The sequence below is a fragment of the Ambystoma mexicanum genome, chromosome 5p, assembly GCF_040938575.1.
Source record: "Ambystoma mexicanum isolate Mex_15411 chromosome 5p, UKY_AmexF1_1, whole genome shotgun sequence".
In the NCBI taxonomy this organism is placed as follows: Eukaryota; Metazoa; Chordata; class Amphibia; order Caudata; family Ambystomatidae; genus Ambystoma; species Ambystoma mexicanum.
In genome coordinates, this window is record NC_090930.1 from 203,804,275 (window position 1) to 203,819,889 (window position 15,615).

Sequence of the window (15,615 nt, forward strand, 5' to 3'; positions counted from 1 at the left end):
CCTCTGCTCCCATCCTATTTCACCCCTTTTTCCTCAATGTAACTAGAGTACCCAGATGCCCATGGGTTTTGTGCGATGCAATAAATGCAAAAAATATCCTAAATGTCATCAATGCATCTTACGGTTGCCAGGGTCAGAGAGGCCGGTGTTCCATACTTTGGTATAAATCCTTAAATCACATAAAATCCCAGATGGTTAGGTGTGCTCCAAGGTCTCGATTGAGTCATTAATCTGGCTCTATCGCCCCCTTTCGAGCCACTCAAGCAAGAGACCCATACGAAATGTATGACACGTATTTCTCCTAAAGGGACAGGGAAATCCACTATTGTAAAACTGACGTTCAAACAGAGGACATTTTGAAATAAAACATATTTCTTACTAGCCTCTCCAGCCGCGAACCAATAATTATCCCAAAAGTGAATGTGGTCCAAACTACTGTCAGCACAATGAAGTAACTCATCAAACTGTCCCACTTTGACCAAACAATCGACCAACGTTCACCAAATAAACTGGGGCCCGGGGGAGGGAGAACACTGGTACGTCACGTATTGCAGTTTGTATGTCATGTGTGGGACTGTAGCTCAGTCCCAGAATCCCTAGAGAGAAGGATTCTCTGAAGCAGTCTTGGTGCATCCTCAGCCAATGCCAAGACACTTTCGGGGGCTGGCTTCACTGTGGTCTAATATATGGGACATCCTCTGCAAAAAAAAGTGGACCCACCACACCTCTGCAAGATCTATGGCCTGCACCCCCACCTAACCACTGCAGAATCTATGGCCCCACCACCAAACCTCTGCAAGATCTATGGACTGCATCCCCACCTAACCGCTGCAGAATCTATGGCCCCACCACCAAACCTCTGCAAGATCTATGGACTGCATCCCCACCTAACCGCTGCAGAATCTATGGCCCCACCACCAAACCTCTGCAAGATCTATGGACTGCATCCCCACCTAACCGCTGCAGAATGGACTGCATCCTCACCTAACCGCTGCAGAAACTATGGCCCCACCACCAAATCTCTGAAATACCTATGGCTGAACTGCCCCCAAACCTCTGCAGGATCTATGGCCCCACCACCCAACCTCTGCAAGTTCTATGGCCCACACCCACACCAAATCTCTGCAAGATCTACGGCCTCCAGCCCCCACCAAACCTCTGCAAGATCTACAGCCTCCAGGCCCCACCAAACCTCTGCAAGATCTATGGCCACACCCCTTGCCACCAAACTTCTGCAAGATCTATGGCCCCCAGCCACCACAAAACATCTGCATGATCTCTGGCCCCACCCCTTGCCACCAAACCTCTGTAAGATCTATGGTCCCACCCCCCTGCCACCAAACCTCTGCAAGATATATGAACCCGCCCCCTGCCACCAAACCTCTGCAAGAGCTATGCCCCTCACTAAACCTCTCCAAGATATATGGCCCCACCCCCCACCAAACCTCTGCAAGATCTATGGACTGCATCCCCAACAAACTGCTGAAAGCTCTATGGCACCACCACCCTACCACCGAAACCTCTGCAAGATCGATGGCCCCACCACCAAACCTCTGCAGGATCTAAAGAACCACCCCCAACAAACCTCTGCAGGATCTATGGCCCCACCACTCCACCACCAAACCTTGACAACATGTATGGCCCGCATCCCCACCAAACCCCTGCAAGGTCAATGGCCCCACCACCAAACCTCTGCAAGATCTAAGGCCTGCATACCTACCAAACCTGTGAAAGATCTATGGCCCCACCACCAAACCTCTGCACGATCTATGGCCCCCAGCCCTCACCAAAATTCTGCAAGACCTATGAACCCACTGCCCCCAAACCTCTGCAAGATCTATGGCCCCCAACCCTTGTCACCAAACCTCTACAAGACATATGTGCCCACCCCGCGCCACCAAACCTCTGCAAGATCTATGCCCCCCACTAAACCTCTCCAAGATATGTGGCCCCACCCCCCACCAACCCTCTGCAGGATCTGAAGAAGGAGACCTAAACATCCCCCTCGTTGCACCTATCCTGCTCTCATCCTGTCCACAGAGAAACGAGAGATGTGCATTGCTTGGGACTCCCACCTCTCCTTCATCGATGATGTATCGCAGGTGTGAGAGATGCTATTCACTCAGACATCCATTCAGACCATAACCAGACGATGTTGCAGATGAGACAAGCCTCCAATCAATAAAGCAAGTCGACTGACTGCAGCCATATAGAGCCAATGACATCACCACTGACATCATGACATAGATACGTTAGACATGAAGTAAACATGCATCTATGCACACAGCTATACAGACATTTCAGACTATTGTAGGTATAAGCGCAGGATATGCTTATGACTCACATAGCTAGAGGACTGACACACGCATATACTCCTTTTGCTGAGCATGAAACCGGAATACACATAGGAATACATATGCACAGCTTGCCGAAGCTTAATGCAACTAACAGGGACAGCCATGCAAATAAAGATGGACGACATAGGTACATTGGAGTAAATGATATAAGCTTTGAGAATTTGAGATACAGAGAAAGCTAAAAGACGGATCCAGCTGAAGCTGGCAGAGCAGGCTTCCAGCACAGTTACCGTGATAGCCAAGGACACAGGGGGAAGGAACACTCCCAGATAAGCAGAAACAATAGGGCACCTGCAGGAAGACAAGGCAGAAAATCCTCATAATTACAGACAGAGAAGAGTCATTGCGTGGTCCCCACACACGTGAATTGAACGTGGTAGACAATGCCTAGTCATTTGAGCTAGGTAGAGATTGCTGTTCCCACTGGAATAAATACAGAGAGATACAAATGAAACACAGGTTCAAAAACAAATATTCTGTCTCACAGCACACGAGATCAGGGAAAGTAATTTATTGGGAACATGCAGCGTCTTCTGAGTCCTTCCCACTACCTTGAGTGCTGCACTTGGCCTGTACCACCTTTCACTAAACCTGCAACTTTGTATTTGATACTTTTGGAGATGGTCTCAGGAGGAGCCACCGGATATGGTTACCCAATGGGTGCACTAACACCTATAGAAACTTTTATGTAGCTAACCCTACTAACCTATCCGGTCGCACGTTAGGTTTTTTGGGCTGCAACTGCATTTTGTGATGTCATTAGTGAACAAAGCCAGCTGACAACTGCCTAGATGCTGACAGCATGTGGTGAATGTTACGTTACTCATGCTGCAATCCCTGTCATTTGAATGCGTAATAAAGACAGTTGAACTTTGCCCTATGGCTGGGTCTTCCGTTCTTGGTGCAGGGGATTTCCAGGGCCCATTTCCTCTTGCCTGTACTCCAGGAGGCTGCCAATAGTTCCCCTGACCATTTTCACAGATCTAAAGAACCACCCCCCACCAGACCTCTGCAGGATCTATGGCCCCACCACTCCACCACCAAACCTCAGCAACATCTATGATCTATATCCCCACCAAACCTCTATAAAGTCTATGGCCCCACCACCAAACCTCTGCAAGATCTAAGGCCCAAATCCTCACCAAACCTGTGAAAGATATATGGTCCCACTACCAAACCTCTGCAAGATCTATGGCCCCACTATCAAACCTCTGCAAGATCTAAGACCCCATCACCAAACCTCTGCAAGATCTATGTCCCCTAGCCCCCACCAAACCTCTACAAGATCTATGGCTGCAGGTCCCACCAAACATCTGCAAGATCTATGGCCCCCAGACACCACCAAATCTGTTCAAGACCTATGGCCCTACTGCCCTCAAACCTACCTCTGCAGAATCTATGGCCCCACCACCCCACCTTTGCAAGATGTATGGCCCCACCCCTTTCCACCAAATCGCTGCAATATCTATGGCCCACCATACGCCACCAAATCTCTGCAAGATCTATGGCCCACACCCACACCAAATCTCTGCAAGTTCTATGGCCCCTAGCCCCCAACAAACCTCTGCAAGATCTATGGCCCCTAACCCTCAACAAACCTCTGCAAGATATATGAACCCACCATCACACCTCTGCAAGATATATAGCCCCTAGCCCTCAACAAACCTCTGCAAGATGAGGAGAACCATCTCCGGTTCCGGAAGCACCTCAAAACCTTCCTCTTTGCTTCTGCTTTCTCTCTCCCTCTCCCCTGCTGAACAGCTAATTTAATTCCTCACTGAAACTGCACTGATCCTGCAACTGGACCACTCTAAACGGCCTCGGCCCTGGGCCCTGCCACTCTCCACTTGCACTGATGCCCTGGAACCCCTTTGCACTGCGGGACTGTCTCTGTATCCCTACAGCCCCCCCTCCCCCAGCACTTGTTCTGCACTTACCTCACACTTGCCACCAGCTGGCCCTATTTATTTATTTATTACGTTACGCCACTTACCTTGTACTGCACTTCCCCCCCTCCCCTTCCCCTTGCACTTTTCCCCCTCCCCCACCCCTGCACTTCCGCGATCTGAATGACACCTGGCCTAGTAAGATCGTTGTCTGTCTCCCCTTGTCCCCCCCTCCCTGCCTCGTCGCGCCTTGAAACACATGTGTATAGGCGCGTTACAAATACCATATCATATCATATCATATCATAAGATATATGAACCCACCATCAAACCTCTGCAAGATCTATAGCCCCACCATCAAACCTCTGCAAGATCTATGGCCTCAGCCCCCACCAAACATCTGCAAAATATGTGGCCCCCAGGCCCCAGCAAATCTGTGCAAGACCTATGGCCCCACTATGCCACCTCTGCAAGATGTATGGCCTCCAACCCCTTCGCACCAAATCTCTGCAAGATCTATGCAACCAGGCCCCACCAAATCTGATCGAGACCTATGGCTCCACCGCCCCCAAACCTCTGGTCCCACTACCAAACCTCTGCAAGATCTATGGCCCCACCCCTCGCCACCAAATCTCTGTAAGATCTATGGCCCCACCCCTCGCCACCAAACCCTTGCAAGATCTATGGCCTACAGCAAATCTCTGCAAGATCTATGGCCCCGCCACCCCACCTCTGCAAGATCTATGACTCCCACCCCTTGCCAACAAACTTCTGCAGGAGCTATGACCCCACCCCTCGCCACCAAGCCCCTGCAAGATCTATGGCCCCACCCCCTCACCTCTGCAAGATCTATGGCCCCACCACTCACCACCAAACTGCTGCATGATCTATGGCACCAAACCCTCGCCACCAAACCTCTGCAAGAACTATGGCCCCCAGCCCCCACCAAACATCTGCAAGACCAATGGCTCCACCTCCACCAAACCTCTTCAGGATCTATGGGCCCAGCCCCCACCAAATCTCAGCAAGCTCTATGGCCCCCACCCCTTGCCACCAAACCTCTTGGCAACACAACTCTGCCGTGCAACGCTGACATGAAATAACACATGCTTTCCTCGAGGGGGCGCACTCCCCTCCGGGATCTGTGACCTGGCCTGCTCCAAGAGAAATCCACGGGGTGGGCTCTTACGAAGTCCCCAGCTCACACAGTGTGCTGTGAGCGGTCACTTCAAGGCGCCTGCGCTGCGGCATTTCAAATCGCGATTTAAAAAAGACGGATATTTCAGAAGTCACACAGTGACTGCACCGTGGATTTACCAAAAGCCCCCCTATGCCCCCCGAGAACCGGGACTCAATATAGGCACTAAAGCAGAGAGAACCGGGACTCAATATAGGCACTAAAGCAGAGAGTCGATCCCAGAGTCCTTATAGCACATGGGGTGCTGTCAAGTGCTCCCACGACGCCCTGGCTCTGCTCCTCCCCCCGCCCCCCCCATTCACATCTCAAAGGTCTGTGACGAAAGCAACTGTTATCGCAAGCATAAATAAAAAATGATTTCCTAGCACATTGCGGCACTTTTGTGATGTGTGGGACTTAGCACCGGTGCCCCCGGAAGCAATGTGTATTTTCAGTTCAGATGTGTTCGGGTACACAGAAACCGCATGCACGGTAAACTCCGTCCGCATTCGTGTTGGGATGGGGTGCAATCAGGTCCACTTTTCAGGTGTTGGGGCTGCCACTTCACCCTGGCTGGCATTCCGTGGTCGCAATTAATTTCGGGGCGGAAGCCACGCCCACGTGCATTCTCCAGTGAAAGTGAGCCTCGCTGGAATGACAGCTCCGGGACCTCCAGGGGCGTGGGGGGGAACGGCTCACTCCGGGGCGCAGGTGGGGAAGCGGGAGGCGGATCCGGGCACGTTCGGCGGCTGCGCTTGGAGATTCCGCCTGGGGGGGGATGGGGGGGCACATTCCGTAAAGGGACCCAGTTCAGCGGGTGGGGGGGGGTCTCCCGCGCCCGGAGGCTTCTCGAGGGGGCGGTAACGGACACGCACACAGAAAAGTTGGGACCGTCTACTGCGCACAGGAAACAGTGAAGAAAGTGTACGAGTTCCCCTCACATGCAAGAAGGGGCATCTCATACACCCCGAGTGGGGGAGGGGATAGCATGCTTCCAGAAAGTGGTGCACTGGGGGCCTGGACTATGGGAACACAGACTATGGGGACACAGACTACGGGGACCCAGACATTTCGGACCCAGACCATGGAGTTATTGTGTCTAGAGGAAGGGGGTGTGCCCCCGAATTGAAAACTTGCTCTCGAAATGGGGGGGGTGTGGTGGCACTGCGGGGAGGGTGTCTCCTGCGGGCATGTGCTCTCCACGGCGCAACATGAGCGCAAGTTGCGCGCCGGCTCCTCTGCTTTTGCAGAATTTGGTGACCGTGAAAATGTCAGGCAACTGCTGTTCGAAAGGTTTTTTGGGGGGGGGGGGCGTCTGCGTCTGTCTTTGCGGCACAAAGAGATTAAGTCGCCCGCTCCGCCCCGCCTCGCAGCAGACAGATCTAACCGGCAGGGTTTCCTGCGCGCAGCAGGCGGATAAAAGGCACTTTGAAGAGGCGCAGATTTCTGCCCCATCCGAGCCAGGATGGAAGTTCTCCAGCCCACCTGAAGTCGGGGGGGGGGGGGGCGTGCCAGCTGGAGTGTCCAGGTCGGGAGCTGCCCCCCCCCCCCACGCTGCTGAGTGCACCCGAAGTCAGTTCTTGGAGAGGTGTCACCAACTTATGAGAGTGGCTCTCTGACTGCAGGAGTGCTGCAGGGACAGAGTGCACCCACATCGGTGGTGTCAGGGAGAGAGGGGGTATAAGACAGATTTAAACGCATGTATTTGAGGATGAGGGGCCCCAGGACACAAGCCGGGCGCGGATGTCCCCCATGGCAGAAGGCCCCCCTCTCTCAGAGAGCATGGGGCAGAGGGCCCATGGAAAGTAGTTGATGGAAGTGTTCTAAGAGCGGTTTAAAATGCAGGTATTCGGAGCAGGAGCCCTGGGCACAGCTTGAGCAGTGCCACCCCCGCAGCAGGTCCCCTCTCCCAGCGCCCTATTTATACCCAGCACAAGTCCCTCCCGACCGCCGCCAGCTCTAGGGTTTCGCCGGTTTATAAATACCGGAGCCGGCCGGCCGCATGGGCTCGCTCCCCTCGCCGCCCCCCGGTACTCACCGCAGAGCCCGCTCGGGGTACCCGCGTCAGCGCCAGCGCCAGCGCCAGCAGCAGCATCAGGGCCGTCCGGCCCCCGCTCCGCTCCATCCCGCGGGTGCTCGCCGCTCCTCCGGGTCTGCTCAGCACTCACGGGCACCGCCGGGCATGAGAGTGTGGGGGGCACCAGGACCGCAGCACCGCACACACAGGGAAGCGCCGCTCCGAGCCCCCGCGCAGCTCAATAGCCTTCTGCAGACACCGGCAGCCCTCCCAGCGCACAAGTCCACCAGGGACTACTTCCCAAGAAAGAGGGTCCGCCTATCCCTCCGCGCACCAGCTCCCCCCACCAGCCACAGGCAGCGCTTCAACCTGCAGCGGCTCCGTGCCAAGCACTGCCTACTTTTCATTTGAACCACTTTCTGCAAATGCTTGCCTCGGGCGCACCCCCACCCCACATTCCATCCCTCATTCATGCCGGCCTCCCTGCTCTTGATTAAAACATATCATTTCTCAACTTTGCTTCAGCCCCCCCCTCTATTTGCAAACCCCCCTCAAATTACGCTGCCCGTAAGATATCCCCTCTGACTGCGTGCTCCCGTGTGCCGACTTTCGCAGGTCAATGGCTCTGGACGTTTCAGCTTTTATTCCCAGCACTCATTCGTTTTGGGGGGGGGTGAACTAGAATGTAAGCCATAATGAGGGAAATAGCCCCGAACTTATTTCACTGTCAATAAAATGCACAGAAAACAGTTGCTCAACCGCCCTTCACCTATATAACACTATCAATATACATGACAACGGTGCTGTGTACATAGCGAATGCCCACGCAGACTTAACGCCTTCACTGAACCAGGCACTTCACTCCAATGCGCTGTTCTACTGCTGTAGTGTTAATGGCGACACCCCGTGTGTGTTTCCGCAAATGCACGCCCCTTTGTCTGTTCGCAAACTTCACGTGCGAACTTATGCGTCGGGCGTGAGATTCTGTCACGTGTATCACAAGGAATTCGCGTGTATTCCCATGCTGGGAGTAGTGTGATTGCGTGCGTTCTAACACCCTGGACAACACCCCTCAACGACCCCCTCCCCCGTCTTACACCCCCTGCACAGAACTTCTAAAGCAAATGGAGTGAACAGTTTTGTCGATGGAAATTGTCGTGCCAGTGTGCCCACGGGTGGCGAATGAGCCTCCTGCCATCCCACTTTCTTTTGAGAATTCAACTTAACTCCCAAAGGGCCATCGAATAATGTCTCCTTATTCGGACTTGTACAGAGGATCACGTTTGCAAAATATAAAAATGACACATGACAAAAAAACAAACACGTTCACGTAGGTAGCATTCTCGAATTCCTGCATGAACGAGACGTTAGGTGAGCATTCTGTAATGTTTGGCCTTAGTACCATGGCCAGCGCCTAGAGGCACCGTGGAGCGCATGGGCGCTATGCAACAACATTCTACGTTCGAAATGCGCTTATTGAGTGGCTGTCATGAATAGTGACACTAAGGCAGGCCTCGTTACCTTTGATGTCTATGTGGCACGGCGTGTCGTCCAGCACGTTCAAAAACACTCGTTTTTGGGGACTTGAACGGAGTAATCATGCAGAACCCCCACCCCCTCATTCTGAAAGCAGGGCCTTCGTTTTTGGGGCCAGTCATAGCTCATCTCGCTGTAAAGCTGGAGAAACCCCCCCCCCCACACTATACAGACCCCTTGCCAGCTTGCACTGTGGTAGAGTTGCACGGAGGGTGCACACCTGGCTGGCTGGTGCTGTACTCGCGCATCTCATGCGCGCGGGCGCAGCGCGCAGGGCCCCCACCGGTGCCGGTCTCGTTGCGAGCCCCGCGCACTCCGCCGGCGGAGAGATAACAAGGTGTGCTGAGTCCTGATTGACAGGGCAGGCCCCGCCCCTCGAGCCTGCCTCCCCCTGCCGCCCGCAGCCTGCGGAATGCCTGGTCGGGCTGAGAGAGGCGAGCAGGGCAAGGAGGCTCTGAGGACGGTGCCCGCTGCTGCTGCCGCCTCCCTGTCCCCCGAGGTAGGGTGATCGCCCCCCTCCCACCCCGACCCCCCGCCCGGGAGCGCGGTCCGCTCCCTCCGCCAGCCCCCTCACCCGCAGCTCTAACTTCTGCTCTTCTCTCCTGCAGACTTCGCAGCCCGGACCCACCCGAGTCGCACTGTGTCCCGTGAGCCCCGAGAGCCAGCCGGGCACGGCGGGGGCAGCTGGAGCGGCGCAATGACTGCAGCACGGTGAGTCTGAGGCCGGCGCGCCTCCCCGGGGCCCCTTGCCCCGGGACTGTCCCCTTGCTTAGGTTCTGTGCTCCTAGTCGGGGCACCGGCTGTGCCCAGTGGGCGGAGTGTCTGCCCCCAGCCGCGGCACTGTGCTCCCCCTCTTGCTTCCTCGGCGTTCCAGGTCCCGGGCCACTGTCGTGGGCGGTTGCTCCTTCAGCCTCGCATGCTGCTAGTTCCTCTCCTTACACTGTGGCCCCGGCACGGTCCAGTGCTGCCTGCTGGTCGCCAGCGCACCGTTCCTCTCTCCATGGCCATTGCCTGGCAAGCGCCCCGGCCTTTAGCATAGTATATGCACCTGTACAGCGTACCCTATACGCGCCCCTGAGCATCCAGCCCAGATATGTGGTCTTTGCCCCTAATCTGTAGCACTGATCTCTTGGTGCGTGCTCGGTGTTCCCTGACTTTTGCTCGGGATCCCGACTTCTTCTTTCCCGGTGCTTCTTGCACCTGTGATGTGCACCCTTGGTGCTCCCTGCCCTGCGAGGGGGTTCACTGCCCTGGGCCTATGCTCTATGCCATAGGTCTGCGTTCCTTGCCCTAGGACCGTATGCACCCCCTGCCCCAGCACTGTGCTGGCTTCCCCGAGTCTGTGCTCCGTGTACTATCTCTGCTTCCTGCCCCCTCTGTGCTCCCTGCACTGTCTCTGCTTCCACCCCCTCTGTGCTCCCTGCACTGTCTCTGCTTCCCGCCCCCTCTGTGTTCCGTGCACTGTCTCTGCTTCCTGCCCCCTCTGTGCTCCATGTACTGGCTCTGCTTCCTGCTCCCTCTGTGCTCCCTGCACTGTCTCTGCTTCCTGCCCCCTCTGTGCTCCCTGCACTGTCTCTGCTTCCTGCCCCCTCTGTGTTCCCTGCACTGTCACTGCTTCTGGACCCATGGCATCTTCCCTCTGCTCCTTAGGTGTAGTCTATGCACCCCTGATCCACGTACTGTCTCTGCTTCCTGACCCAGGGCTTCTTTCCCGTGATCCTGATACATAGTCTGTGCTCCTTGGGGGATCCAGTCTATGCATCCCTGCTCCATGTACTGTTTCTGCGTGCTACCCCCTATGTGCTCCATGTACTGTTTCTGCTTGCTACCCCCTCTGTGCTCCATGTACTGTCTCTGCTTCCCGCCCCCTCTGTGCTCCGTGCACTGTCTCTGCTTCCTGCCCCCTCTGTGCTCCGTGCACTGTCTCTGCTTCCTGCCCCCTCTGTGCTCCATGTATTGTCTCTGCTTCCTGCTCCCTCTGTGCTCCCTGCACTTTCTCTGCTTCCCGCCCCCTCTGTGCTCCCTGCACTGTCTCTGCTTCCTGCCCCTTCTGTGTTCCCTGCACTGTCACTGCTTCCGGACCCATGGCATCTTCCCTCTGCTCCTTAGGTGTAGTCTATGCACCCCTGATCCACGTGCTGTCTCTGCTTCCTGACCCAGGGCTTCTTCCCCGTGATCCTGATACATAGTCTGTGCTCCTTGGGGGATCCAGTCTATGCATCCCTGCTCCATGTACTGTTTCTGCGTGCTACCCCCTATGTGCTCCATGTACTGTTTCTGCTTGCTACCCCCTCTGTGCTCCATGTACTGTCTCTGCTTCCTGCCTCCTCTGCGCTACATGTACTGTCTCTGCTTCCTGCCTCCTCTGCGCTCCATGCACTGTCTCTGCTTCCTGCCCCCTCTGTGCTCCATGTACTGCCTCTGCTTCCTGCCCCCTCTGTGCTCCATGCACTGTCTCTGCTTCCTGCCCTCCTGTGCTCCATGCACTGTCTCTGCTTCCTGACCCAAGGCTTCTCCCCTCTGCTCTTTAGGTGTGGCATATGCACCCCTGCTCCATGTACTGCCTCTGCTTCCTGCCCCCTCTGTGCTCCATGTACTGCCCCTGCTTCCTGCCCCCTCTGTGCTCCATGTACTGCCTCTGCTTCCCGCCCCCTCTGTGCTCCGTGAACTGTCTCTGCTTCCTGCCCCCTCTGTGCTCCATGTACTGTCTCTGCTTCCCGCCCCCTCTGTGCTCCGTGCACTGTCTCTGCTTCCTGCCCCAAGGCTTCTCCCCTCTGTTCCTTAGGTGTGGCATATGCATCCCTGCTCCATGTACTGGCTCTGCATCCTGCCCCCTCTGTGCTCCATGTACTGCATCTGCTTCCTGCCCCCTCTGTGCTCCATGTACTGCCTCTGCTTCCTGCCCCCTCTCTGCTCCATGTACTGGCTCTGCGTCCTGCCCCCTCTGTGCTCCATGTACTGTCGCTGCTTCCTGCCCCCTCTGTGCTCCATGCACTGTCTCTGCGTCCTGCCCCCTCTGTGCTCCATGTACTGCCTCTGCTTCCTGTCCCCTCTGTGCTCCATGTACTGCCCCTGCTTCCTGCCCCCTCTGTGCTCCATGTACTGCCTCTGCTTCCTGCCCCCTCTGTGCTCCATGCACTGTCTCTGCTTCCTGACCCCTCTGTGCTCCCTGCACTGTCTCTGCTTCCTGCCCTCCTGTGCTCCATGCACTGTCTCTGCTTCCTGACCCAAGGCTTCTCCCCTCTGCTCCTTAGGTGTGGCATATGCACCCCTGCTCCATGTACTGGCTCTGCGTCCTGCCCCCTCTGTGCTCCATGTACTGCCTCTGCTTCCTGCCCCCTCTGTGCTCCATGCACTGTCTCTGCTTCCTGCCCCCTCTGTGCTCCATGCACTGTCTCTGCTTCCTGCCCCCTCTGTGCTCCATGCACTGTCTCTGCTTCCTGCCCTCCTGTGCTCCATGCACTGTCTCTGCTTCCTGACCCAAGGCTTCTCCCCTCTGTTCCTTAGGTGTGGCATATGCACCCCTGCTCCATGTACTGGCTCTGCGTCCTGCCCCCTCTGTGCTCCATGTACTGCCTCTGCTTCCTGCCCCCTCTGTGCTCCATGCACTGTCTCTGCTTCCTGCCCCCTCTGTGCTCCATGCACTGTCTCTGCTTCCTGCCCCCTCTGTGCTCCATGCACTGTCTCTGCTTCCTGCCCTCCTGTGCTCCATGCACTGTCTCTGCTTCCTGACCCAAGGCTTCTCCCGTCTGTTCCTTAGGCATGGCATATGCACCCCTGCTCCATGTACTGGCTCTGCGTTCTGCCCCCTCTGTGCTCCCTGCACTGTCTCTGCTTCCTGCCCCCTCTGTGCTCCATGTACTGCCTCTGCTTCCTGCCCTCTCTGTGCTCCATGTACTGGCTCTGCGTCCTGCCCCCTCTGTGCTCCATGTACTGCCGCTGCTTCCTGCCCCCTCTGTGCTCCATGCACTGTCTCTGCGTCCTGCCCCCTCTGTGCTCCATGTACTGCCTCTGCTTCCTGCCCCCTCTGTGCTCCATGTACTGCCCCTGCTTCCTGCCCCCTCTGTGCTCCATGTACTGCCTCTGCTTCCTGCCCCCTCTGGGCTCCATGCACTGTCTCTGCTTCCTGACCCCTCTGTGCTCCCTGCACTGTCTCTGCTTCCTGCCCCCTCTGTGCTCCATGCACTGTCTCTGCTTCCTGCCCCCTCTGTGCTCCATGCACTGTCTCTGCTTCCTGCCCCCTCTGTGCTCCATGTACTGCCTCTGCTTCCTGTCCCCTCTGTGCTCCATGTACTGCCCCTGCTTCCTGCCCCCTCTGTGCTCCATGTACTGCCTCTGCTTCCTGCCCCCTCTGTGCTCCATGCACTGTCTCTGCTTCCTGACCCCTCTGTGCTCCCTGCACTGTCTCTGCTTCCTGCCCTCCTGTGCTCCATGCACTGTCTCTGCTTCCTGACCCAAGGCTTCTCCCCTCTGCTCCTTAGGTGTGGCATATGCACCCCTGCTCCATGTACTGGCTCTGCGTCCTGCCCCCTCTGTGCTCCATGTACTGCCTCTGCTTCCTGCCCCCTCTGTGCTCCATGCACTGTCTCTGCTTCCTGCCCCCTCTGTGCTCCATGCACTGTCTCTGCTTCCTGCCCCCTCTGTGCTCCATGCACTGTCTCTGCTTCCTGCCCTCCTGTGCTCCATGCACTGTCTCTGCTTCCTGACCCAAGGCTTCTCCCCTCTGTTCCTTAGGTGTGGCATATGCACCCCTGCTCCATGTACTGGCTCTGCGTCCTGCCCCCTCTGTGCTCCATGTACTGCCTCTGCTTCCTGCCCCCTCTGTGCTCCATGCACTGTCTCTGCTTCCTGCCCCCTCTGTGCTCCATGCACTGTCTCTGCTTCCTGCCCCCTCTGTGCTCCATGCACTGTCTCTGCTTCCTGCCCTCCTGTGCTCCATGCACTGTCTCTGCTTCCTGACCCAAGGCTTCTCCCGTCTGTTCCTTAGGCGTGGCATATGCACCCCTGCTCCATGTACTGGCTCTGCGTTCTGCCCCCTCTGTGCTCCCTGCACTGTCTCTGCTTCCTGCCCCCTCTGTGCTCCATGTACTGCCTCTGCTTCCTGCCCCCTCTGTGCTCCATGTACTGGCTCTGCGTCCTGCCCCCTCTGTGCTCCATGTACTGCCGCTGCTTCCTGCCCCCTCTGTGCTCCATGCACTGTCTCTGCGTCCTGCCCCCTCTGTGCTCCATGTACTGCCTCTGCTTCCTGCCCCCTCTGTGCTCCATGTACTGCCCCTGCTTCCTGCCCCCTCTGTGCTCCATGTACTGCCTCTGCTTCCTGCCCCCTCTGGGCTCCATGCACTGTCTCTGCTTCCTGACCCCTCTGTGCTCCCTGCACTGTCTCTGCTTCCTGCCCTCCTGTGCTCCATGCACTGTCTCTTCTTCCTGACCCAAGGCTTCTCCCCTCTGCTCCTTAGGTGTGGCATATGCACCCCTGCTCCATGTACTGGCTCTGCGTCCTGCCCCCTCTGTGCTCCGTGTACTGCCTCTGCTTCCTGCCCCCTCTGTGCTCCATGCACTGTCTCTGCTTCCTGCCCCCTCTGTGCTCCATGCACTGTCTCTGCTTCCTGCCCCCTCTGTGCTCCATGCACTGTCTCTGCTTCCTGCCCTCCTGTGCTCCATGCACTGTCTCTGCTTCCTGACCCAAGGCTTCTCCCCTCTGTTCCTTAGGTGTGGCATATGCACCCCTGCTCCATGTACTGGCTCTGCGTTCTGCCCCCTCTGTGCTCCCTGCACTGTCTCTGCTTCCTGCCCCCTCTGTGCTCCATGCACTGTCTCTGCTTCCTGCCCCCTCTGTGCTCCATGCACTGTCTCTGCTTCCTGCCCCCTCTGTGCTCCATGCACTGTCTCTGCTTCCTGCCCTCCTGTGCTCCATGCACTGTCTCTGCTTCCTGACCCAAGGCTTCTCCCCTCTGTTCCTTAGGTGTGGCATATGCACCCCTGCTCCATGTACTGGCTCTGCGTTCTGCCCCCTCTGTGCTCCATGCACTGTCTCTGCTTCCTGCCCCCTCTGTGCTCCATGCACTGTCTCTGCTTCCTGCCCCCTCTGTGCTCCATGCACTGTCTCTGCTTCCTGCCCCCTCTGTGCTCCATGCACTGTCTCTGCTTCCTGCCCTCCTGTGCTCCATGCACTGTCTCTGCTTCCTGACCCAAGGCTTCTCCCCTCTGTTCCTTAGGTGTGGCATATGCACCCCTGCTCCATGTACTGGCTCTGCGTTCTGCCCCCTCTGTGCTCCATGCACTGTCTCTGCTTCCTGCCCTCCTGTGCTCCATGCACTGTCTCTGCTTCCTGACCCAAGGCTTCTCCCCTCTGTTCCTTAGGTGTGGCATATGCACCCCTGCTCCATGTACTGGCTCTGCGTTCTGCCCCCTCTGTGCTCCCTGCACTGTCTCTGCTTCCTGACCCAAGGCTTCTTCCCTGTGCTTCTTAGATGCACCTGCTCTGTTTCCTGCTCCAGCATGTGCTCCTTGGATCTGTCTCTGAACGCCTGCTCCATGTTCTGTCACTGCTTCCTGGCTCGGCCTATTTCCTGTTGCCCGAGCCCCCAGTCTGTGCTCCTTAGATCTGTTCTATGCAGTAATTCTCTTTACTCAATCTACTGG

General features: G+C 56.5%; 2 protein-coding genes across 3 annotated transcripts in view; one reads left to right on the forward strand and one right to left on the reverse strand.

The window, feature by feature from the left end:
- Positions 1 to 7,734, reverse strand: part of COL4A5 (collagen type IV alpha 5 chain) — a 568,084-nt gene extending 560,350 nt beyond the window's left edge. The window contains exon 1 of the mRNA XM_069612627.1: positions 7,459 to 7,734. Within this exon, the coding sequence (XP_069468728.1) occupies positions 7,459 to 7,545 (87 nt within the window). The 5' untranslated portion in view covers positions 7,546 to 7,734. The remainder of the gene's footprint in view (positions 1 to 7,458) is intronic.
- A 1,590-nt stretch (positions 7,735 to 9,324) lies between these two features.
- The window catches only part of COL4A6 (collagen type IV alpha 6 chain), an 856,046-nt gene continuing 849,755 nt past the window's right edge, over positions 9,325 to 15,615 (forward strand). For both annotated transcript variants that reach the window (XM_069612628.1, XM_069612629.1), the window contains exons 1-2: positions 9,325 to 9,472; positions 9,582 to 9,684. In XM_069612628.1, the coding sequence (XP_069468729.1) occupies positions 9,671 to 9,684 (14 nt within the window). In that variant the 5' untranslated portion in view covers positions 9,325 to 9,472; positions 9,582 to 9,670. The remainder of the gene's footprint in view (positions 9,473 to 9,581; positions 9,685 to 15,615) is intronic.